This window comes from Pristiophorus japonicus, chromosome 5 (assembly GCF_044704955.1).
Source record: "Pristiophorus japonicus isolate sPriJap1 chromosome 5, sPriJap1.hap1, whole genome shotgun sequence".
In the NCBI taxonomy this organism is placed as follows: Eukaryota; Metazoa; Chordata; class Chondrichthyes; family Pristiophoridae; genus Pristiophorus; species Pristiophorus japonicus.
In genome coordinates this window covers 146,818,023-146,842,962 of record NC_091981.1, presented here as the reverse complement: position 1 = coordinate 146,842,962, position 24,940 = coordinate 146,818,023, and the positions used below count along the sequence as shown (strand labels likewise).

General features: G+C 45.6%; 1 protein-coding gene across 3 annotated transcripts in view; it reads right to left on the bottom strand.

Moving 5' to 3' along the window:
- Nucleotides 1-13,216: 13,216 nt before the first annotated feature.
- etv1 (ETS variant transcription factor 1) overlaps nucleotides 13,217-24,940 on the bottom strand; it is a 186,102-nt gene continuing 174,378 nt past the window's right edge. For all 3 annotated transcript variants that reach the window (XM_070879983.1, XM_070879982.1, XM_070879984.1), the window contains exons 11-12: nucleotides 24,526-24,627; nucleotides 13,217-13,651 (exon numbers count right to left, since the gene is read on the bottom strand). In XM_070879983.1, coding sequence (XP_070736084.1) covers nucleotides 13,430-13,651; nucleotides 24,526-24,627 — 324 coding nt within the window. In that variant the 3' untranslated portion in view covers nucleotides 13,217-13,429. The remainder of the gene's footprint in view (nucleotides 13,652-24,525; nucleotides 24,628-24,940) is intronic.

Here is a 24,940-nt window from a genome sequence, read left to right as displayed (position 1 = left end):
AAACACCCAAGCACCACATGCACTGTTTGTCAGGGATTCCTCAGCTGTTCCGCTGAACTTGCATAAGATTGTAAATCCACCCCTTTACAATTACATTTAAGATCTGCTTAATTTTATATTTTGCCTATGCACATACACATCTTTTATTTGCACCAGTTACTGATCCAAAGTCTATCGATTTGTGACTAAAGCACCAATAGCTTCACAATTAATGTACTTTTTAAAATTATGTTCTTGATCGTATTTGTAGATGGAGTCATATTAATGATAATTTTATTTAAATATTTCTTTGTCACTCATATATAACTTTTATTATATGATTGTAAAGTAAAGATTCAACATCCACTCTGTTAGGTTGAACTTAAAATTTAATGTGGTCAGGGTCCCTTTAAGGATCCCGGCTAAAAATGCATCATGAGTGATGTCACTGAACGCACTCCATCTCATTGGGCCGGGTAACGCACTGGGCAGGCTTAATAAGCCCCATTAAGGTACAGTGAGATGGAGCCAGCAGTGGGTCGAGACCCACCATGGACCGAACTCGCCAAGATTCGGAAAATTCCGGCCATTAACTCCATTTACTTCTCCACAGGTGCTACTGAGTGTTTCCAGCATTATCTGTTGTTTTTATACTTTGCACTTTATAGTGCCTTTACTTATTTCATAAAGGGACAGGCACAAACACCAAGCAGAGTTAGAAGAGTGACCTAAAGTTTTTTGCTTTTGAGGAGCAATACAGTGAGCAGCTTGATTATAGTATTAAGTTATGTATGGAACAGGTTTGATGGTATGTTAATAAGGTACTGGAACAACTTTCATTGGGGCTAGTGTTGACTTTGTGCGATAGTTTAAGATGGGTGATAGCGAATCAGTCGCCATTTTATATGCCTCCAGATTTTTATTTCCATTGACTTCACCTGTTTTACACTATTTTGTGTAATATGGAGTAAGTTTAAAAAATATATGTAACATGTCAATATGGGAGCTGGAAGTCCAGTGGGTTAGCACACAAAGGCTGATTTCCCACTCCTGATGGCTAGTGATGCTTTCTGAGAGCATATTGTGGGTACACAGTCCATGATCCTTTCCCCATTAAAATTAATGGGCAGTAAATCACAAGCTCTGCAACTGCAATGCATTCCGTACTTGGGCTGCAGGATCAGCCCTACAACTTTTCCAACTCTGGAATCTGGATTCAAATCCACAAAAACTTATGAGTCTTGATGCCTGGTTTTAGCAGTGTAAACATCAGTTGGTGGTTCATGAATCATGGTCTCCTGGAATCGGACCTAAACCAGCACCTGGAGGAAAGCAGCTAAGAGAAGGTTATTCATTCCAATTACACAGCTACTTGGCAAATCTCCTGATAATAATTAATCACAACAGTCATTCATATAAAAAGTAATATTTTCTATTGAAGTTCAGTCTAAACTATGTAAATTCAGTCTTGAGATACTGGGCTGGACTATTTGCATCGTAAAAATCGTAGCAATCACTTTCTTTTATGCTTTACAACAACAAGTTATATTTATTTTGGGCATTTAATGTAGTAAAATGTCCTGGGGCACTTTTTCAGGGGTAATATAGACAAAAAAATGACACCAAACCAACATAAGAAGTTAGGGCAGATGATCAAAGAGGTAGGTTTTAGGGAGCATCTTAAAGGAAGGTAGAGAGCTGGAGAGGTTTAGGGAGGGAGTTCCAGAGCTTAGGCAGCTGATGGCACTGCCACCAATGGTTGAGCGATTATAATCAGGGCTACTCAAGAGGACAGAATTTGAGCGCAGAAATTCCGGGGGGTTGTGAGGCTGAAGGAGATTGCAGAGATAGGGCGGGGCGAGTCCATGGAGGGATTTGAAGACAAGGATGAGAATTTTGAAATCAAGGCATTGCTTAACTGGAAGCCAATGTAGCTCAGCTAGCACAGGGGGTGATGGTGCGAGTTTTGAATGACCTCAAGTTAATTAGGGTAGAACGTGTGAAGCCAGCCAGGAGCGCATTGGAATAGTCAAGTCCAGAGGTAACAAAGGCATGGATGAGGGTTTCAGCAGCAGATGAGCTGAGGCAGGGGCAGAGATGGGCAGAGGTGGAAATAGGCGGTCTTAGTTAGCCATGGATATGTGGTTGGAAACTCATTTCAAATATAACATGCTTTGTTACATAATATAGTTAAGCATGATGTGTATCGCTTTTTTTTGCTTCTGTTCCGAGAACATTTACAAAGTTCTATGTGCATCCTGCTCCGTGCGTATAGTGCATTTAATGTAGTAAAACGTCTCAGGGCACTTTGCAGGGATAGTATAGAAAAAAAATTGACACCGAGCCAACATAAGAAGTTAGGGCAGATGACGAAAAGCTTGGTCAGAGGTAGGTTTTAGGGAGCATCTTAAAGGAGGAAAAAGAGGTAGAGAGGCAGAGAGGTTTAGGAAGAGAGTTCCAGAGATTAGGGCCTAGGCAACTGAAGGCACGGCCACCAATGGTTGAGTGATTATAATCAAGAGATACTCAAGAGGGCAAAATAATGCACTATTATAACAAATAATGGTATTCTTGGAAAGTGTCCTTCAGCTGGGGCAGGAGTGATTCTGACACCTCAACAACAACTTGCACTTATGTAGGGCCCACATGGAGACACACATTTCCAAAGGGTGAGAGAGGGATGCTGTGCAGGTGATGGTAAATATTACAGAGTGAGTGCCATAATCATAGTTGAAAAGAGAGATGCTCAGGTAATTTTTCAAGGAAAGGGCTAAGAAGATAATGTAGTTTAGATCAAATTCCAAAGAGCAAGGCCACAGTGACTGACATAACAGCTTCTGATGGTGAACCGGTCGATGAAAAGTAATCCAAAGTAGCAGAGGTTAGGACTGGGACATACTGCTGAAGCAGGTTTCTCAAATGTAGTGGAGTAAAACCACGGAGGATTTGAACATGATGATGAGTACCTTGAAGTCGTTATGCCGAGGAACAAAGTGCCAGGAGTGCCCGGCAAGGACATGGGTGATTGATCAGTGGGCAGCATTTTGCACAAAAAGGGACACACACTTCCGGATTATTTGCAGTTTTTAAAAGATAAGAGGTCAACAAGGCACTTGAGAAATGAATTATTTGTTTAATGAAGGTGTGAATTAGGGAGATTGGTGGGCACAATGGGCAATGCTCCAGAGGTATTAAAATGCACTCTTTCTAGCTATCAATATTGATAAAAAAGTTAGCTCAGGGTTCAAACCTTTTTTTTGGTCTCATGTAGACTTGTACATATGGATTTTTATTTACTCTGTACAGCCACCAGAGGGCTCATTCCCCGGAATCCCAAGGGATCCCATAATCCCTTGAGAACACAGGTATTTAAGAAGGCTTCACAGGTTGGAGAGGCACTCTGGAGACCTGTAATAAAACACTAAGGTCACATTTTACTTTGAGCTCACAGTGTTCAGTCTGACTCTTTCTCCATACACTACAACTGGCGACAAGGTACAGATAGCGAACCCAAAGATGCAGAGAACAGTGGGCATCCTGGAGAAATTTTTGGAGGGAGATGATTGGGAAACTTTTGTGGAGCGACTCGACCAATACTTCATGGCCAACGAGCTAGATGGGGTAGAGAACACTGCCAAATGAAGGGCGACCCTCCTCACCGTCTGTGGGGCACCAACATATGGCCTCATGAAGAATCTGTTCACTCCAGTGAAACCCACAGAGAAATCATACGACAATTTATGCATACTGGTCTGAGAGCATTTGAACCCGAAGGAAAGCATTCTGATGGTGAGGTAACAGTTCTACACCCACAAAAGATCTGAAGGCCAGGAAGTGGCGAGTTATGTCACTGAGCTAAGAAGCCTTGCAGGACATTGCAAATTTAAAGGTCATTTGGAGCACATGCTCAGAGACTTTTTCGTACTTGGCATTGGCCACAAAACCATACTTCGCAAACTTTTGACTGTAGAGACCCCAACCTTGAGTAAGGCCATAGCGATAGCCCAGGCGTTCATTGCCACCAGTGACAGTACGAAGCAAATCTCTCAACACACAAGTGCTGCTACAAGTACTGTGAACAAAGTGATGTTCATAACGTACAGGGCAGGTCACACATACCTGCAGCTACACGTCTGCAGATGTCTCAAGAGTCCACCATCAAGGGTGATGAATGCAAGGCCATTAACACCTTGTTGGCGCTGCGGGGGTGGTCATCGTTTCCATTCATGCCGATTCAAAGGATACATTTGCAAGGGCTGTGGAACAATGGGACACCTCCAATGAGTGTGCAGGCGAGCTGCTAAGCCTGTTAAATCTGCAAACCACCAGGTTGCAGAGGAGGATCATGACGAAACAGAGCCTCAGATAGAGGAGGCAGAGGTGCATGAGGTACCCACATTCACCACGAATTGTCCCCCGATAATGTTGAATGTTGAACTAAATGGACTCCCGGGTCAATGGAGCTGGACACAGGCGCAAGCCAGTCCATCATTGGCAAAAAGACTTTTGGAAGGTTGTGGTGCAACAAGGCCTCAAGGCCAATCTTAACTCCAATTGGCACGAAACTAAGAACTTACACAAAAGAACTGATTCCTGTAATCGGCAGTGCTACCATAAAGGTCTCCTACAATGGAGTGGTACACAAGCTACCACTCTGGGTGGTACCGGGCGATGGTCCCACGCTGCTCGGCAGGAGCTGGCTGGGAAAGATACGCTGGAACTGGGACGACATCCAAGTGCTATCGCCCGCTGATGAAACTTTGTGTGCCCAGGTCATAAACAAATTTCCTTCGCTGTTCGAACCAGGCATCGGGAAAGTCCAAGGAGCAAAAGTGCAGATCCACCTAATTCCGGGGGTGCGACCCATCCATCACAAGGCGAGAGCAGTACCGTACATGATGAGAGAAAGGGTAGTGATCGAGCTAGACCAGCTACAAAGAGAGAACATCATTTCACCGATCGAGTTCAGCGAGTGGGCAAGTCCTATTGTCCCAGTCCTCAAGGGAGATGGCACTGTCAGAATCTGTGGCGATTACAAAGTAACTATCAATAGTTTCTCTCTGCAGGACCAATACCCACTACCAAAAGCCGACGACCTCTTTGCAACGCTGGCGGGAGGAAAAATGTTCAAGAAGCTGGATCTGACTTCAGCCTATATGACACAGGAACTGGAGGAATCATCAAAGGACCTCACCTGCATCAACACGCACACAGGTCTTTTTGTTTATAACAGATGTCCATTTGGAATCCGATCAGCGGCGGTCATATTCCAGAGAAACATGGAAAGTTTACTGAAGTTGGTCCCACACACAGTGGTCTTCCAGGACGACATCTTGGTCACAGGTCGGACCACAGTCGAGCACCTGTAGAACCTGGAGGAGATTCTTAGTCGACTCAACCGCGTGGGGCTCAGGTTAAAATGCTCGAAGTGCATTTTCCTGGCACCTGAAGTGGACTTCCTGGGAAGGAGGATTGCGGCGGATGGCATCAGGCCCACCAAGGTGAAGACGGAGGCAATCGAGAATGCACCGAGGCCACAGAACGTGACAGAGCTGCGGTCGTTTCTAGGACTCTTGAACTACTTTGATAACTTCTTACCGGGTCTCAGCACCCTGTTAGAACCACTACATGTCTTACTATGAAAAGGGGGCGAATGGGTTTGGGGTAAAAGCCAAGAAAATGCCTTTGTAAAAGCGAGAAAATTGTTATGCTCAAACAAATTGCTTGTGTTGTATGATCCATGTAAGCATTTGGTACTAGCATGTGATGCATTGTGATATGGCGTTGGGTGTGTATTGCAACAAGCTAATGATTTTGGGAAACTGCAACCAGTTGCTTATGCATCCAGGAGTCTGTCTAAGGCTGAGAGAGCCTACAGCACGATTGAAAAAGAAGCGTTAGCGTGTGTCTATGGGGTAAAGAAAATGCAGCAATACCTGTTTGGGCTAAGATTCGAATTGGAAGCTGACAATAAGCTACTTTTATCCCTGTTTTCCGAGAGTAAATGGATAAATACCAACTCATGAGCCCGCATCCAGAGATGGGCGCTCACGTTGTCTACATACAACCACGCCATCCGCCACAGGCCAGCACAGAAAACTGCGCCGATGCTCTCAGTAGGCTGCCATTGCCCACCACAGGGGTGGAAATGGCGCAGCCCACAGATCTAGCAATGGTTATGGAAGTATTTGAGAGTGAGCAATCACCCGTCACTGCCTGGCAGAGCAAAATCTGAACAAGCCAGGACCCTTTATTATCTCTAGTCAAAAGCTGTGCGCTTCATGGGAGCTGGTCCAGTGTCCCAATAGAAATGCAGGAAAAGCTAAAGCTGTTCCAGAGGCGTAAAGATGAAATGTCTATACAGGCAGACTGCCTTCTGTGGGGCTATCGTGTAGTGGTCCCCAAGAAGGGCAGAGACACCTTCATCAATGACCTCCACAGTACCCACCCAGGCATCGTAATGATGAAAGCGATAGCCAGATCCCACGTGTGATGGCCCGGTATTGATGCGTTCACAGATGTAATACATGCTCGCAGTTAAGCAATGTACCCAGGGAGGCACCGCTAAGTTTATAGTCTTGGCCCTCCAAACCATGGTCTAGGGTACATGTCGACTATGCAGGCCCGTTCTTGGGTAAAATGTTCCTTGTGGCTGTAGACGCATACTTCAAGTGGATTGAATGCGAGATAATGTCGGCTAGCATGTCCGCTGCCACTACTGAAAGCCTGCGGGCCATGTTTGCCACTCACAGCTTACCCGATGTTCTGGTGAGCGACAACGGGCCATGTTTTACCAGTGCTGAGTTCAAAGAATTCATGACCCGTAACGGGATCAAACATGTCACATCTGCCCCGTTTAAACTAGCGTCCAATGGTCAGACAGAGAGAGCAGTGCAAACCATCAAGCAAGGCTTGAAGAGGGTAACTGAAGGTTCATTGCAGACTCGTCTATCCCGAGTCCTTTTGAGCTACCGCACGAGACCCCACTCACTCACTAGGATCCCATCTGCTGAACTGCTCATGAAAAGAGCACTTAAGACAAGGCTCTTGTTAGTTCACTCTGATCTACATGAACAGGTAGAGAGCAGGTGGCTTCAATAAAGTGCATGCCATGATAACGCAAATGTGTCACGCGAGATTGAAATCAATGATCCTGTGTTTGTATTAAATTATGGACAAGGTTCCAAGCAGCTTCCCGGCACTGTCGTGGCCAAAGAGGGGAGCAGGGTGTTTTGGGTCAAACTTTCAATTGGTCTCATTCACCGGAAACACTTGGACCAAATTAAACTCAGATTCACGGACTACCCTGAGCAACCCACCTTGAACCCTACCTTTTTTGATCCCCCAACATACACACCAGTGGCAACCGACACCACGGTCGACCATGAAGCAGAACCCATCATCCACAGCAGCCCTGCAGGGCCCAACACACCAGGCAGCCCAGCAAGGTCAGCTGCACAGCAGCCCAGCAAGGGTCCAACAAATGATTCAACAACACCAGCTTTCACACTGAGATGATCAACCAGGGCAAGAAGGGCCCCAGATCGACTCACATTGTAAATTGTTATCCTATTGACTTTGCGGGGGAAAGTTGTTATATATGTGGACTTGTATTTACTATGTACAGCCACCAGAGGGATCATTCCCCGGAGTCCCAAGGGATCCCATCATCCCTTGGGAGCACAGGTATTTAAGACGGCTTCACAGGTTGGAGAGGCACTCTGGAGATCTACAATAAAAGGCTATGGTCACACTTTACTTTGAGCTCAGAGTGTTCAGTCTCTTTCTCCATACACTACATAGACAATAATATTGTCCTGATTATGTCACCGTTACACATTCATGCCATATAACAGTTAATCAACACTACTCTTTTTTAATGACTTTACTTTCATAAGTATGCATATGTCTGTTATGTTTTTTTTGCATACTGACTGAAATAATGTCGACGGTACAAATGCTGGATGACAGCAAGTGATTGTACATACAGTAAAAGCTCTTGTGACATTGTCACCGCTGATGAAAAAAACCACAATGACTTAAATCAAACCAAGAAAAGGTACTTCCGGATAGTCCCAAGAAGATTGCATTCAACGCACAAAATAAAGAATGAACCATAAAAAAATATAAAAAAGGAAACATTGCCAGAATGTTTTGTTTCAAACTAGATATCTCAGAGTTCCTTAGGAATTGAACACAGTTTATTATGCTATTACATTTTTTCTTCAAAAAGCAAAAAAAAATTCAAAAAGCAATACAGGAAATCCATGAACGCTTCAAACTGCTCAAAGCCTTAGCTGAGGAAAATTAAACAACAATGAGATTTACATTATTAATCCAAATGCTACTTTGTGGCCATATAAAACCAAAACATACATGATAAATACAAAATTACAAAAATTTAGAAAATTTCTCAGAAACAGCAGAAAAAATACTGTCCATCATTTACAGATGTCCCTCAATATTGTCTTTTTTTGCTACATTAGATTTCCTGATGGCCATCTTCAGGCAGATGCAGTTATTTGCTTTTGCCTCCACCTTGTTTCGAGGACTCCTCAACACAATACCTGGTTCACCTGGCACAAATCTGGAGATGAAGGGATGACACCATGACATACTGTGTAACAATTGGGAAAAGTTTTACGATCAATGTTCTAATGTCTTAAAAAGTTATTATTGTGTTAAAGTAGTATCCATGCCCTAAAGCATTACAACAAAAAATATGCTTTTTGACACAAACTTGTACAAATATATGTAATTAAACGTTTCACTGTCATGGTGTTGTTGGAATTTCCATTATTGGCTGTAGGAAATTATAGCTATTATTTGGGGAATTTGGGAGAAATTGTATTTTATAATATTTTAAATATAAGAAATCTAATAGATAGCTTAGGATATAAGCAACTGAGTGAGAGAAAGAGAGCACCTCACACAAGTGGCCATTCTTCATATGTGAGTGTAGACAGCATGGGCTAGAAATTGATATGCGTTGCACCTGTTTTTTGGGTGTAAAACATTCCAATTTAGTAGTGGGGCGGCCTGTGCTCAATCTGCGCAGACGTTGGTCCCAGTACTACATTTGTGAGGCCCTTTTTTTTTAGGTGTCCTGGGCGGACCCTTAAACAAGTTGTAGGCCCTTTAAAAATGTTAATCAGGTGCTTAATGTGATGACTGTGTTGATAAGGCTCGAAGACCCATTTGCATTGCTCCTCGGGTCTCTCATGTCAGGAGCGAGCTGCATCAGACTAATTTCTAGGTCCACATGCCAGCAAGCTTGACTTGGGCAGCCATCACAACCAAGCCCAATCCTGTCCTCACAACTGTAGCAGCCCTACCACTGACGACTAACAGTAGGAAACTCAACGGACCAGGGATCAAACCTGGAAGGCTTCTGGTCTGCTGGGCTCTGTTCCAAATGTGCTGAACAACTGGGAATAATCTATAATTCTTTTCAGATTTCATATTATTTTGTTGTGCTCGACAAGGTGAAAAACACCAATGTTGAGTGTTCATTGCCTGCATCAGATACTCCCTGATCAGCCACAGTATGTGTGACATGCAAAATGAGCTCCTTGGATTCAATACTCAGAAATGCAACATGTTTGTGCAAACCAATCTGAAGCAGAATGCTTTTTTGCATTGGATCGCACAATACATCAAATCACAAATCTGAAATGGAATTCACATTGGTAGAAAACTCTGCCATAAGTTGTATGTAGAAAAAAACAAAAAGGGCCCCTGAAAATACTACTGAAAGATAAGGGGACAATTAGGTCTAAACTATCCAAATCTGAACTCTCAGTACTTGTTCCATGTGAACCAGACATGATTGCACTTGATGAGAATTACCAGGAATACAATTCAACAAGAGAATCAGAAAGAGCAAGACAACAGATCTGCCTATATAGTAATACCCCAAAGTCACATCATGGAAATTCAGATTAAAGTTGAAGATGGACCCTTTTATATATATTCTATATATGACAAGAACAGATGCAAGTGGTCTGTCAATTATAACATCTAATTAGTGCCATTTCACTTTAGGACATGTTTGCTAGTTTCAGCTATTAATTATAGTTGTTCAATCCCACAATGGGATTACAATATGATTTACTGTGATTATAGAGTCTCCCTGGCAGAGAGGAGGTGGATAGCTAAGGAAACAAATTTATTTATTGATACTTAGATATACCTTCAGCACTGCAAGATTGACGATCACAGACTCTTCCTCTTGCTAAATTTCTCAATAATAACTTTCAAAAGGGAATTGGATATATACTTGAAACGGAAAATTATGCAGGGCTATGAAAAAAGAGCAGGGGAGTGGGACAAAGTGGATAGCTCTTTCAAAGAGTCAGTATAGACACGATTGGCTGAATGGCCCCTTTTTACCAAAGAAAAGGCAATAACCAAGCAGTTTTTCTGTTAAGGTGTGCATTCCAAATCTGAATAGTTGTATAGTTCAGGTGAAAGCCAAACATGCAGACTGCTTTCCACATATGGGCAGTGATGAAGGGTTTCCACCCACAATGTTCACCTGGATTTTCTCTTTTCAGATGCAGATGGACCTGCTCCATATTTTGATTTATAATTTTGCATATTTACAGTTTTTTTGGCTCATGAAAAATTGCTAGGTGAAAGGGGTTACAGGGTTTCACGATAGGGAAAACCTGGCAGTCATTGCCAGCCAGTACCCAACTATCAAGTCCCAGTGAAATGACCATTGCCTGCACTTGCTCTCTGAGCTCAGGAGAATGATAAGAGGTGGACTAGGGTGAAGAGGAGACAAAAAATTAGCAATACAAAGAAAAATATCAGTGTCTACTGGTGAACAGAATATGAACAGAGCTGAAGCTTTAAAAATACATTATTCATAACCTATATTTTCCTTTTTTATTATCTCTATGAGTATGTATTACTGTGGTGACGTTCTTAAGTTCTCCCTGTATTTGGTGATTGGTTACCCCAGAGTAATCCTCAAATACACAGAGGACTTGACAATATTCAAATCCTAGGCTGATTCATTGGGACGAATTGTAGATTTTATAGCCCCGTGAGTGCCTCTAGCAGGCGTAAACGGGGTACCAGGACGTTTTCGCCCGGAGGGGGGCACTACTGCCTCCCAGGAAATTGTCCTGGAGGTATGGGAGGTGCTGTCCCAGCAGTACTGTGCCCTGCGGTTAGCACCCTGAAGCTGGCAATGATGTCAAATTGCTCCAAGGGTCGCGAAGCTGGCGGACATCCACTCTCAGGGTGCTGTTCAAAGGTGAGGCATGCAACGTCCCTGGCTACCATCTTTGTTGGCCGGCCAACTCTTGGGTCGGCCCAACCATTGTGCAGCCCGGCACTCCGTTTTGAGTGCCATGCCGCTGGCCCGGTCTCGCACGTCCCTGCTGGCCTAGTGGCGATCACTAAAGGGCCATGCAGAGTGCACAGCGGCCTTTCCCTTTAATGGGACTCAGCACCATGCAACTGCCCCGGGAGCACCCCTCAAAGGATGCCGGAGACAGTGCTCTGCTTTCTTTGAGGGGCGTAAGGCCCAATTCCACGTCAGGGACGAGACTTCCGGGCTGGGCAATAAAAGTCTCGGTCCCGGAAGGTTACTGCCCCCAATCGAGGTATGAGGCAATTTCTCCCCCGAAGTATTTTTACAAAAGATTTTGAAAAAGTAGCCCAGAGTACATTTATAGTAATGATAAGAGAGGGATTAAAAGCTACACAATTTTCCTAGTTTCAGTTTCTATAGAAGCCTATCAACCATTCTGATATGAAAAGAAAATGCAACAAATGCAACACATGGTCAATATCAAAGGTTTCTAAAATAGTGCAGAATAGTCAGCTTTCTTAAGAGAATGGACACACAAAGGTTTCTTCTCACAGCTGTACTTAGCATTGATGCACATTACTAACTGAAGAAAACACTGCTTCAAGAAAGCAAAGAGAAACTTCTTACACATCTAGTGGTTAGAATAGAAACTTAATCCTAGGGATATCTGTAGCTTTGCTATCGTGTTGTTCTGCCAGAAATGACATAGAGTGCAAGTTCTGTCAAATTTGGGTGCGCACTGTCCCTCTACATGCACAAGTTCTGCCATCTAAATATAGCACCAGTACACCGGTGTAACTTTTAGGTATGGTACTCCAATTGTTTTAGAGAAAAACTGTAACCACAAAAAAGTGCAGTGATATGTGAGAGCTATAATTGAGATTTGACAAAAGATTATCTATTCTTGGGAAATCCTTCTACTGGAGAACAACATTGAAATTATGCTGAACGATATTACAGTAGGAAAGTTTAATGTGTTCATATCAAAGCCCTTTGTCAAGATGTTAACCTGTTTAAAATAAAGGGACTAATGCCTTTGTTGAGATAACAGATATGAATGTCCATATGCTAATATTGCTCAGTGTAATTCCAAGGTTCATGTGTTCTAAGTAACCCTCTGACATTTTGTTAAAAATTTGTAAAGAACTATCAAAAATGCAGCTTGTCCTTTTTGCCAGGTTCTATTCTTGTCATGGGTTTCACACCATGGCTACTTCAGTGCCTGGATTTGAAAACTGAAGTGGGTGCAAATGAAATGTTGCAATTGACAGGTCACATGAGATAAGTTTCCATTAATCTAGAAGTCTTTCGCATAAAAATTTCCTTTAGCAAGTTGTAGGTGGATAATCTTTTACCAATTCCTAAAGCGTACAGTTGCTTATAGTATAACTACAGCATAAGCTACATCCTAAGCAGTAAATGTTTCAAGTTGTCTATTCTTTGTCCTGAAATACTACCTGTACTTACAGCAATGCTTCAAATTGCTTTAATAAACCCTGCATTTAAAAGAATTTACAGAAAAGGAGACTGCAGCAGAAGCTTCAGCATATTCTAGTATTCATATATTTTAAACAAGTATGACACAGCAGTAAAATGCTTGACTGTATATTAATGTGTACCCTGACAAAAAAGTACTATGTACCTACTTAGATATAGATTCTTAAAGAGTGCTGGCTGTGTTAACACAGCAATATTAGATATGCAATTTATTTTATTACTGATATCAGCAGATTTCTTGTAAGTTTGACTTAGTAAGTTTTTAGCTGATACGAAACAAAAATCCATAAGATAGCATCAATCAAACCATTTAAATGTATGCAATTCCCAACCCTCCCATCCCTCCCTTACCACCAAAAAAAAACATTTAGGCAAAAATGAAAACCACTCCCGTACCCCCCTCCCCACCCCACCCTGAAAAAAAACATGTAGAACTCTACTGAGTCTTTTCATAAAGTGCACTGTCCCTGGTGGTGGACCATGGGGTTAATGCGACAGAAACTGTGGACCCACTGCTCGATGTCAGAGATGCTGAAGCGATGAAGTAAATCCAGATTGGGTCACGGTCTACAGAGGAAAATAACAGAGAAAAAAGAAACATGGAGTGACTGCCCCATCATGGTTGCATCAGTACACATAGGCTTCATTGTATGGATGGGGATTGCAACAGCCACTATCTTGTATATAGGCCATGTTCTCATCAAAATGGGAGAGAGGGACAGTGTCCTCTTCATTGATGTGACGCTCCATGTCAGTTTTCAGCACTGGCCTCTGGTTGTCTGGGAAAGCCATTGAGAAAAGCGCTTCTGGATCACAGACAAATTTATACACGTATCTTTCTCCAGCAACCTACAAAAAGCAAAGAAACATTTTCACATAGAGTTTAAATCTTCAAATCAAATCGAAAGCGTATTAGACCAAAATAGCTGAGGATAAAATTGCTGGCCAGTCTAAATACAGAATGTGAAACTTTAATATTAAAATAAGCTTAAAAACACCCTCCAAATACAAGAAAGATTTTACTGGTGAGAATTTTTTTTTAAAGATATGGGAACTTTTCATTAGCAATTTCAGGATAGGACAATTGTTTTTCTAACCACATCTGTCATTTGGATCTTCTCTTTACTGTATTACCTGGCTGAAGAATATCCAAACATACAGTGGGGACCTACAACAAATAACAAATATAATCCTAGCCATTTATTTAAAGGGGAAGGAAAGTAATGTAGGAACTTCCAATATTAAGTATTCCCTTCATCTATGAAGTACAAAAAGACTCATTAAAAATTGCTACTTCATTAGAGATGTAACAATCATTGTTATTTTTTCCTGTAGAGAGATTTCCCTCCCACCAAGGGAGCTGCCCAATGGGTGTAACCTATGGGAGTAAGTGAGTGGCTCCATAGAAATACTATAGATTGCTAGTCTTTCCAGCACTGGATTCTAATTAGGAAAATTCAGGAGTAACTGCAGCGCGCTTAACTAATATTTAATTTTCCAGGGACTGGGTTTTGGGAGTAGATGGCTAGCTGTTCTATTACCTCTGGGACTTCAGTTAGAATTCAACTCGGAGTGATGAGTTAAAGGTCTTCTTATTGGCTGTAAAGGTTTTAAGTGAAATAAGTTTGAGCAGTCTCAGTTCATAGTGAGCACAAAACCCCTGGAGATTAACAGTCAACGTTGCCCAGAGATGGCATAATAGTTTGTTTAGGAAACGAGTATGTTAGAAGAAATTACTGTTCAAGGTTGATGTGAAGCCATATTTTTAGAGTAAAGTTGAGGAAGGTTTGTTCTAACATTTAACCTATGCTAAACCGGAAGTGTAAATGTTTACTGTTGACAGTAGTTGCAAAAGTAAAACTGTTCTATTCCCCAGCATTAACATCTCTCATTTAACAAGCACCAAAATAGATAAAGGTGACAATTAAGCAATTCTTCTTTTAAAATCAATATTTCACTTACTGAGTTCTATAGGATCTTATTCTGTTGTGCAGAAGAATGAAGGGCATGATTTTTAAGTCCATACCTCATTCCCAATATTAGAAACAGCAAACTTAATTGCTCATCAATTACTGGAATCTAAACAGCATAACCATTATATAATGTAGGTATTCCTAAGCTTTCCTATTGTAACGGGATCAGGTTGGTGGAGGACCTTTGTCTTACGGATGTTTAGTGTAAGGCCCATGCTTTCCCAGCATCGAAGCACTGACTACACTCGACCAGCTCCGTTGGGCAGGTCACATTGTTCACATGCCCGACACAAGACTCTCAAAGCAAGCGCTCTACTGAGAACTCCTACACAGCAAGCCAGCCCCAGGTGGGCAGAGGAAACATTTCAAAGACATCCGCAAAGCCTCCCTGATAAAGTGCAACATCCCCACCGACACCTGGGAGTCCCTGGCCAAAGACCGCCCTAAGTGGAGGAAAAGCATCTGGGAGGGCGCTGAGCACCTCGAGTCTCGTCGCCAAGAGCATGCAGAAAACAAGCGCAGGCAGCGGAAGGGGCGTGCGGCAAACCAGACCCACCACCCACCTTTTCCTCCAACGACTGTCTGTCCCACCTGTGACAGAGACTGTGGTTCCCGCATTGGACTGTTTAGACACCTGAGAACTCACTTTTAGAGTGGAAGTAATTCTTCCTCGATTTCAAGGCACTGCCTATGATGATGATGATTGTGGTAACTATGAAAATGCAATTTCTAAATAAGTTACATTAATTATCACAACATGCGTGTGGAGTATCTGTTGGTCACTTTTCTTGAATCCAAATTATATCTATGTATATCTGTTCAGACAGAATGTCACACTGTAAGGAGAGCACTGATGCACATTTACACAGGAGATACATCTAGTGCTTTAAAAACCCCCGCTGACATTTTATTTGACAGATTTTAGATAGAGGTTTGTTTTCAAATTATTTCACTTAAAATAGTTTTCCAACAAGACAGATATTCTATATAACCATATACCTAGTCTCTATGGAGTAACAGTACAGTACAAGTTTAGTAAAGAAACATCTTTTCGCTTCTCCATATAAATCGTTTTTGAAGCATTTTTTATACTCACCTTCTGTCTCAAAATACGTAAAATTTAAATTGAAGAACAATAGGTGCAACGTCATACATGCAGACTTATAAACATATGAGAGCACAGTCAGCCTACTTATGCTCATCATCATAGGCAGTCCCTCGGAATCGAGGAGGACATGCTTTCACTCCCAAAGTGAGTTCTTTGATGGCTGAACAGTTCGATACGAGAGCCACAGATCCTGTTACAGGTGGGACAGATATTCGTCGGGGGAAGGGGTCGGTAGGGTTGGTTTGCCGCGGGCTCCTTCCGCTGCCTGCCCTGGCCTCTTCATGCTCCTTGCGTCGAGCCCCAAGGAGCTCAATGCCCTCCCGGATGCACTTTCTCCACCTAGGGCGGTCTGCGGCCAGGGTTTCCCAGGAGTCAGTGGTGATGTCGCACTTTACCAGGGAGGCTTTGAGGGTGTCCTTATAACGTTTCCACTGTCCTCCTTTGGCTCGTTTACCATGAAGGAGCTCCGCATAAAGCATTTGCTTAGGGAGTCTCGTATCTGGCATGCGTACTATGTGGCCTGCCCAGCGAAGCTGATCGAATGTGGTCAGTGCTTCAATAATGGGGATGTTAGTCTGGTCAAGGACACTGATGTTGGTGCGCCTGTCCTCCCAGGAGATTTGCAGGATCTTGCGGAGACATCGTTGGTGATATATCTCTAGGGACTTGAGGTGCCTTCTGTACATCGTCCATGCCTCAGACCCATACAGGAGGGCGGGTATTACTGCAGCCCTGTAGACCATGAGTTTGGTGGTAGATTTGAGGGCTTGGTCTTCAAACACTCTTTTCCTCAGACGGCCGAAGGCTTCACTGGCGCACTGGAGGCGGTGCTGAATCTCCACATCAATGTCTGCCTTTGTTGATAAGAGGCTCCCGAGATATGGGAAATGGTCCACGTTGTCCAGGGCCACGCCGTGGATCTTGATGATTGGAGGGCAATGCTGTGCGGCGATGACAGGCTGGTGAAGGACCTTTGTCTTACAGATGTTAAGCGTAAGGCCCATGCTTTCATATGCCTCAGTGAATACATTGACTATATCCTGGAGTTCAGTCTCTGAATGTGCACAGACGCAGGCATCGTCCGCATACTGCAGCTCAATGACAGAGGTTGGGGTAATCTTGGATCTGGCCTGGAGGCAGCGTAGATTAAACAGCTTCTCACTGGTTCTGTAGTTTAATTCCACTCCAGCGGGGAACTTGTTGATTGTGAGGTGGAGCATGGCGGTGAGGAAGATTGAGAAGAGGGTTGAAGCAATAACGCAGCCCTGTTTGACCCCGGTCCGGATGTGAATTGGGTCTGTAATGGATCCGTTGGTAAGGATCACAGCCTGCATGTCATCATGAAGGATGTTGACAAACTTTTGGGGGCATCCGAAACGGACCCTCACAGTTGACAGTGTCAAAGGCCTTTGTAAGATCGAAAAGGCCATGTATAAGGGCTGGCGCTGCTCCCTGCACTTTTCCTGCAACTGGCTCGCTGCAAAGATCATGTCTGTTGTGCCCCGTAGGGGACGAAATCCACATTGTGATTCGGGGAGGAGCTCCTCGGCCACAGGGAGAAGACGGTTGAGGAGAACTCGAGTGACAACTTTCCCAGTGGCTGAAAGCAGGGAGATTCCCCTGCAGTTGCCGCAGTCGGACTTGTCCCACTTTTTAAAAATGGTCACAATCACTGCATCTCTGAGATCTCCCGGCATGCTCTCCTCCCTCCAGATGAGAGAGATGAGGTCATGTATCCGCGCCAACAGCGCTTCTCCGCCATATTTTAGCGCCTCAGCAGGGATTTCATCCGCCCCCGTAGCCTTATTATTCTTAAGTTGTTTTATGGCTTTGTCGACCCTCGTGCAACGTTGGAGTTTCATGTGGCGGGTGGCATGCTGCGGGGTGGAATCGAGAACACTCGAGTCAAAGGCAGAGTCTTGATTGAGGAGATCTTCAAAGTGTTCCTCCCATCGGGCCCCGACAGCGTCGGTGTCCTTGATGAGTGTTTCCCCATTCTTGGCCAGGAGTGGGGTGAGGCCTTGGGAATTTGGACTGTAGGTGGCCTTGACTGCAGTGAAGAATCCTCGCATATCGTGGCTGTCAGCCAGTTGTTGTATCTCCTGTGCTTTCTCCATCCACCACCTGTTCTTTAGGTCCTGAGTTTTTTGTTGGACCTGAGCCTTGAGCCGTCTGTAATGTTGTTGTGCAGCTCCCGAATTGGGCTGTTGCTTGAGGCTCAGAAATGCTTTGCGCTTGCGATCTATTAATTCTTTGATCTCCTGATCATATTCATCAAACCAGTCCTGATGTTTTCTGGTTGAGTGACCAAGTGTCTCACAGGCACTGGTTAGAGAGGTCTGGAGGGCAGACCAAGCACTATGGGGATTCAGCATCTCAGGGTCATTAAGGCACGCCAGATTGGCTGTGAAGCACTGGCTGTATAGGGCTCTCTTAGCTGGGTCTAAGTGCCCCGGCATTAACTTCTTTGCAGAACTGCTTCTGCTGTCCTCTCTGCTTTGGGTCAATGTTAATGTTGATGATGGATCGGATTAGGCAATGGTCCGTCCAGCAATCGTCAGCTCCTGTCATGGCGCGGGTGATGTGCACTTCCTTGTGATCCCTGGCTCGGACGATGACATAGTTGTGCAGGTGCCAGTGTTTGGAGCAAGGGTGTTGCGACGATGCCTTGTATTTGTCCCTTTGGCGGAACAGAGTGTTGGTAATGAGGAGTTCATGTTCTAGAGATTTTGTCAGGAGTAGGGTACCACTGGAATTGGCTTTCCCTACCCCCTCTCTGCCAATCACGCCTCCCCAGAGGGCTGTGTCTTTGCCGACCCTGGCATTAAAATCACCCAGGAGGATCAATTTGTCACCGGTGGGGACATGGGACAAGGATGTCTCGAGGTTGGAATAAAAACCCTCTTTAGCCTCATCCGTTGCATCGAGTGTGGGGGCGTACGCACTGATGACTATGGCACATTGGTTCCCAGATAGGGTGATACGGAGAGTCATGAGGCATTCGTTGACCCCACAGGGGGAGTTTTTGAGACGGTCGACCAGCTCATTCTTGACGGCAAAGCCGACTCCATGAAGGCGGCGTTCTGCCTCTGGTTTCCCTTGCCAGAAGAAAGTACAACCTTCACCATGTTCCTTCAACTGGCCTTCCCCTGCCCGCCGGGTCTTGCTTAGGGTGGTGATATCAATGTCAAAACGTCCGAGTTCCCGGGCAACTATGGCGGTGCGGCGTTCCGGCCTGTTGCTGTTCGGATTGTCCATGAGGGTCCTGACATTCCAGGTCCCAAACTTCATACTTATGGAGTGGAAGATGCCTGTGCATGAGTTCTTTTAACGTGGGGTGGTCGCTGAACATCGGCAACCACACGGGCTTAGCTGAGCAAGGTCTTGGTCCAGTGGCAAGGGGGTCCAAGACAACTGGAGACCAGGCACAGCTCTATAAGTCTAATTGCCCATGGTGAAGTGTTGGCCGCAAGCTCGGCGTCGGGTAGCGCCATTGATGGTAGATGGCCCGAGGCTTAGTTGGGGGGCAGGCATTAGGAAGGTGACTTCCAAAGTTATTTTAAAAGCTTAAAAGTTGATAAAGGTTCTCAATTTATTTCAAAAGTTTCTAAGAGTTGTTAAAATGTTTTAAGAAGTTTCTAAGAGTTGTTAAAAATCTAAGATGTAACTCAATATTAGATTATAAAAGTTTCCCCAATTTAAAAAGTTTCTAAAAGTTGTTAAAAGTCAAAGATGTAGGTTAATAATAAATGTTTAAAAGTAGTTTGGTTGAGAGTCTAAAATGTAAGATTTAAAAGTTCTCCCAAATTGTTTAATAAGTTTAAAAGTTGGCTAAAAGTTAAAAAAAAATAATTAAAAGTTGGTTGGGAGTATGAGATGATGCCATGCCTCGGTCCCTTCAGCCGGTTCAGCACCGGCCTTGGAGTCCCTTCGGCGGATTGAACGCTGGCCTTGGGAGTCCCTTCGGCCGGCCCCACATCCTCGAGTCCCTTTGGTAGTTCGTCCCGGAGTCCCCTCAGCTGGCCAGATGCCCTCCGAATCCGGTGCAGAAACCCCCTGGCCCGGGCCGGGTACAGAAGCGGCCGACACTGTGTTAAAGTGAAGCTGTGGCCAAAGCTAGCCAAAGAGGAGTCGACAGATGAGTTACCTGCTGTCCACTTGTGCACACTCTGGCCGCTTCTGTCCCCGGCCGAAGGGACTCTGCACCGGCCGCTTCTGTCCCCGGCCGAAGGGACTCTGCACCGGCTGCTTCTGTCCCCGGCCGAAGGGACTCTGCACCGGCCGCTTCTGTCCCCGGCCGAAGGGACTCTGCACCGGCCGCTTCTGTCCCCGGCCGAAGGGACTCTGCACCGGCCGCTTCTGTCCCCGGCCGAAGGGACTCTGCACCGGCCGCTTCTGTCCCCGGCTGAAGGGACTCTGCACCGGCCGCTTCTGTCCCCGGCCGAAGGAACTCTGCACCGGCCGCTTCTGTCCCTCGCCGAAGGGACTCTGCACCGGCTGCTTCTGTCCCCGGCCGAAGGGACTCTGCACCGGCTGCTTCTGTCCCTCGCCGAAGGGACTCTGCACCGGCCGCTTCTGTCCCCCGCCGAAGGGACTCTGCACCGGCCGCTTCTGTCCCCCGCCGAAGGGACTCTGCACCGGCTGCTTCTGTCCCCGGCCGAAGGGACTCTGCACCGGCCGCTTCTGTCCCCCGCCGAAGGGACTCTGCACCAGCCGCTTCTGTCCCCAGCCGAAGGGACTCTGCACCGGCCGCTTCTGTCCCCGGCCGAAGGGACTCTGCACCGGCCGCTTCTGTCCCCCGCCGAAGGGATTCTGCACCGGCCGCTTCTGTCCCCCGCCGAAGGGACTCTGCACCGGCTGCTTCTGTCCCCCGCCGAAGGGACTCTGCACCGGCCGCTTCTGTCCCCGGCCGAATGGACTCTGCACCGGCCACTTCTGTCCCCGGCCGAATGGACTCTGCACCGGCCGCTTCTGTCCCCGGCCGAATGGACTCTGCACCGGCCGCTTCTGTCCCCGGCCGAAGGGATTCTGCACCGGCCACTTCTGTCCCCCGCCGAAGGGACTCTGCACCGGCTGCTTCTGTCCCCCGCCGAAGGGACTCTGCACCGGCCGCTTCTGTCCCCGGCCGAATGGACTCTGCACCGGCCGCTTCTGTCCCCGGCCGAAGGGACTCTGCACCGGCTGCTTCTGTCCCCGGCCGAAGGGACTCTGCACCGGCCGCTTCTGTCCCCGGCCGAAGGGACTCTGCACCGGCTGCTTCTGTCCCCCGCCGAAGGGACTCTGCACCGGCCGCTTCTGTCCCCGGCCGAAGGGACTCTGCACCGGCTGCTTCTGTCCCCCGCCGAAGGGACTCTGCACCGGCCGCTTCTGTCCCCGGCCGAATGGACTCTGCACCGGCCGCTTCTGTCCCCCGCCGAAGGGATTCTGCACCGGCCGCTTCTGTCCCCCGCCGAAGGGACTCTGCACCGGCCGCTTCTGTCCCCCGCCGAAGGGACTTATGCTGTGGTAAGGTGCTGTAGCAACATCTCTCCTTCTCACTGAGGTTGGCACACCAAGAGGGCTGAAAATGGCGAGGTCATCATCCTAAAATGTGCAAATGCACGGAAACTGGAATTTCGGAAGGAATAAAAGGCACATCCATGGCTGAGCAGCTCTACTCCACCCCAAATTCGCCAGAAAAATTGTAGGGCTTCGCCATCCAAGGTTAGTAAGTGCTGATAGACTATTCAATCATGAGGGCATCACAGACCTTATCCTGTCCTCATCTGATTTCCAAAATGCACGCTTCCAGCAGAGGTAGCCAAATAACAATCAGGAGATGGAAACCTGACCAATTTTCTTCTCCTACATCAGCTACCTCAGCTAAACATCTAGCTGATCAAATCTTGGGCAATTCTGTTCTGTATTACTCAGATACTGACTATCTTGACCAGTTGGACTATTGGTGAATGCAGACTAAATGAAAAAGCAATCAATACAGAGATCAGGCAGTTTGAGAGTGAAACCACCAGCTGCCATTAAACTGAGGTGCAGCTCCTGAAGATTTAAACAATGAAAATGTGGAGCTCAAGTTCCTGCTGCAAGAAAGGTCGTGGTCTTTAAGGACATAATAAATAGGAGCAGGAGTAGGCCATTTGGCCCCTTGAGCCTGCTCTGCATTTCAATAAGATCATGGCTGATCTGATCATGGACTCAGCTCCAGTTCCCTGCCCGCTCCCCATAACCCTTTATTCCCTTATCGCTCAAAAATCTGTCCATCGTCGCCTTAAATATATTCAATGATCCAGCCTCCACAGCTCTCTGGGGCAGAGAATTCCACAGATTTACAACCCTCTGAGTGAAGAAATTCCTCCTCGTCTCAGTTTTAAATGGGCTACCCCTTATTTTGAAATTATGCGTCCTAGTTCTAGTTTCCCCGATGAGTGGAAACATCCTCTCTGCATCTACCTTATCAAGCTCCCTCATTATCTTACATGTCTCAATAAGATCACCTCACATTCTTCTGAACTCCAATGAGTACAGGCCCAAGCTGCTCAACCTTTCTTCATAAGTCAACCCCTTCATCTCAGGAATCAACCGAGTAAACCTTCTTTGAATTGCCTCCAATGCAAGTGTATCCCTCCTTAAATAAGGAGACCAAAACTGTACGCAGTACTCCAGGTGTGGCCTCACCAATACCTTGTACAGTTGTAGCAGGACTTCTGTGTTTTATACTCTATCCCCCCTGCAATAAAGGCCAACATTCCATTTGCCTTCCTGATTACTTGCTGTACCTGCATACTAACTTTTTGTGTTTCATGCACAAGGACCCCCTGGTTCCTCTTTACTGCAGCGCTTTGTAATTTTTCTCCATTTAAATTATAATTTACTTTTTTATTTTTTCCGCCAAAGTGGATAACTTCACACTTTCCCACATTATGGGCTAGATTTTCCCCAAGCAGTTTTGTTGGCGCACTGACCTCAAGCGCGCCGACTTTGCGTGCTGGAAATGGCACCGGCAAAAACTTGCCCCATCCCGGCCGCTTCTACAGTCCCAGGAATCCTGGCATGGCGTTGATGGTGAAGTGGTGGGCGGTGCCAAATGCCCGCGCCGAAAACACTGCCGGCACCTTCGCGCATGCGAAAACTTGGCACTCTGCCATTTTTAAAGAGCATCGCAGCTGTAATTGCTGCCTGCCAGGAGAGCTCTCTCCCCCCACCCCCGCGATTAAACGCGCAACTCCAGCAGCTTCTCTGGTGGCTCAGCAGGCTCTCTCCCCCGCCCCATCACCGCGATTAAATGCGCAGCTCCAGCAGCTTCTCCAGTGGCTTGGCGAGCTCTCTCCCCGCTGCCCGCCCCCCCACCCCCGCGATTAAACGCGCAACTCTCTCTCTCCCCCCACCCCCGCCGCTTTCCCCCTGCGATTAAATGCCCAACTCCAGCAGCTTCTCCGTTGGCTCGGCGGGCTGGCTCCCCGCCCCACCCCCAGCTATTAAACGTGCAGCTCCAGCAGCTACAGCTTCTCCAGTATGTCTTCCCTCCCCTATCCCAGGCCGAATGGCCTCACACACAGGCTGGCCTGCTGCCTTTCCCGGGCAGACTTTAAAGATAAGGTAGGATTTACTTCTTTTTTTATTGTATTTTAATTGTTTGAGCTTTTCCTTAATGTTTGCTGCTTGATTGTTGAGGTCCTCTCCAGTTCCCTCCCCTCCCCTATCTCGGCGGTAATGTCTGCTGAATGTGCGCTGCTTTTTCTTAATTGCCCGCAAGGTTTTTCAGAGCTGGCCACATACGCTGACCTAAGTCGATTTGGAGTACGTTTTTGCTGGCCAAAGTGGCATAAATGGCTAAAACTGGCGTAAGTGTCTGGGAACGCCCCCTTTTGAAAAAAAAACTGACCTAAAAAAAAATCGTACCTAACTGACTTACTCTGGAGCAAATCTTTGGGGGAAAATGGTATTTTCTAACTTATGCCAGAAAAAACAACTTACTCCAAAAAAATTGATGCAAGTCATGGCCAATGTTGGGCCCGATACTCCATCTGCCAAATTTTTGCCCATTCACTTAGTCTGTCGATATCCCTTTGCAGATATTTTGAGTCCTCCTCATAACTTGCTTTCCCACCCATCTTTGTATCGTCAGCAAAGTTGGCTACATTACACTCGGTCCTTTCATCCAAATCATTAATATAAATTGTAAATAGTTGAGGGCCCAGCACCGATCCTTGCGGTACCCCACTAGTCACTGTTTGACAACTGGAAAATGACCCATTTATCCCAACTCTCCGTTTTCTGTTAGTTAGCCAATCCTCTATCCATGCTAATATATTACCCCCAACCCCGTCAACTATCATCTTGTGCAATAACCTTTTATGTGGCACCTTATCAAATGCCTTCTGGAAATCCAAATACACCACATCCACTGGTTCCCCCTTATCCACCCTACTTGTTACATCCTCAAAGAACTTCAGCAAATTTATCAAAATGTATCTTTCTATAGAAGTAACATTATTCCATTTTGTTGCATTGAAAGTAAGTTAGGATACTGGGAAATGTTTTCTCAATTTAAGGAGTGCTACCATATACCTGTTTGTGTCATTTGGATGTTATCCAGCTAAAATTTGAAGAAATTATCAGAAAGATGACTTATGCATGTCGCTTACTTTTTGCATGATTCCTTTCTCATAGTAGTAGCGCAGTGAGCGGCTCAGCTTATCATAGTTCATAGCAGGGCGATTCTTCTGGATTCCCCAACGGCGTGCCACCTGGGACAGAAAATGTTGCCATTTATCATTAAGGTGCACACATTTCAACAACAGCTCCATGAAATATAAAATATCAATATTTCAGGCCAATGGCCTCAGCTCATCAAGTACAAAATCCATTTTCCAATGAATCTGAGGCCCCAGTACAAATTTGCTCATATCCTGGCACTAATCCAGTAATCTCCCTGAGACAGACTATGAGATGTACGAAAGGTAATCATTACACTGGCACAGTATGAGATACCTGTGTCAGGAATTGAACCACTTTGTTGAAATAGTGTAAAAAAAACACTGCACTGAATTTAATCCTCTC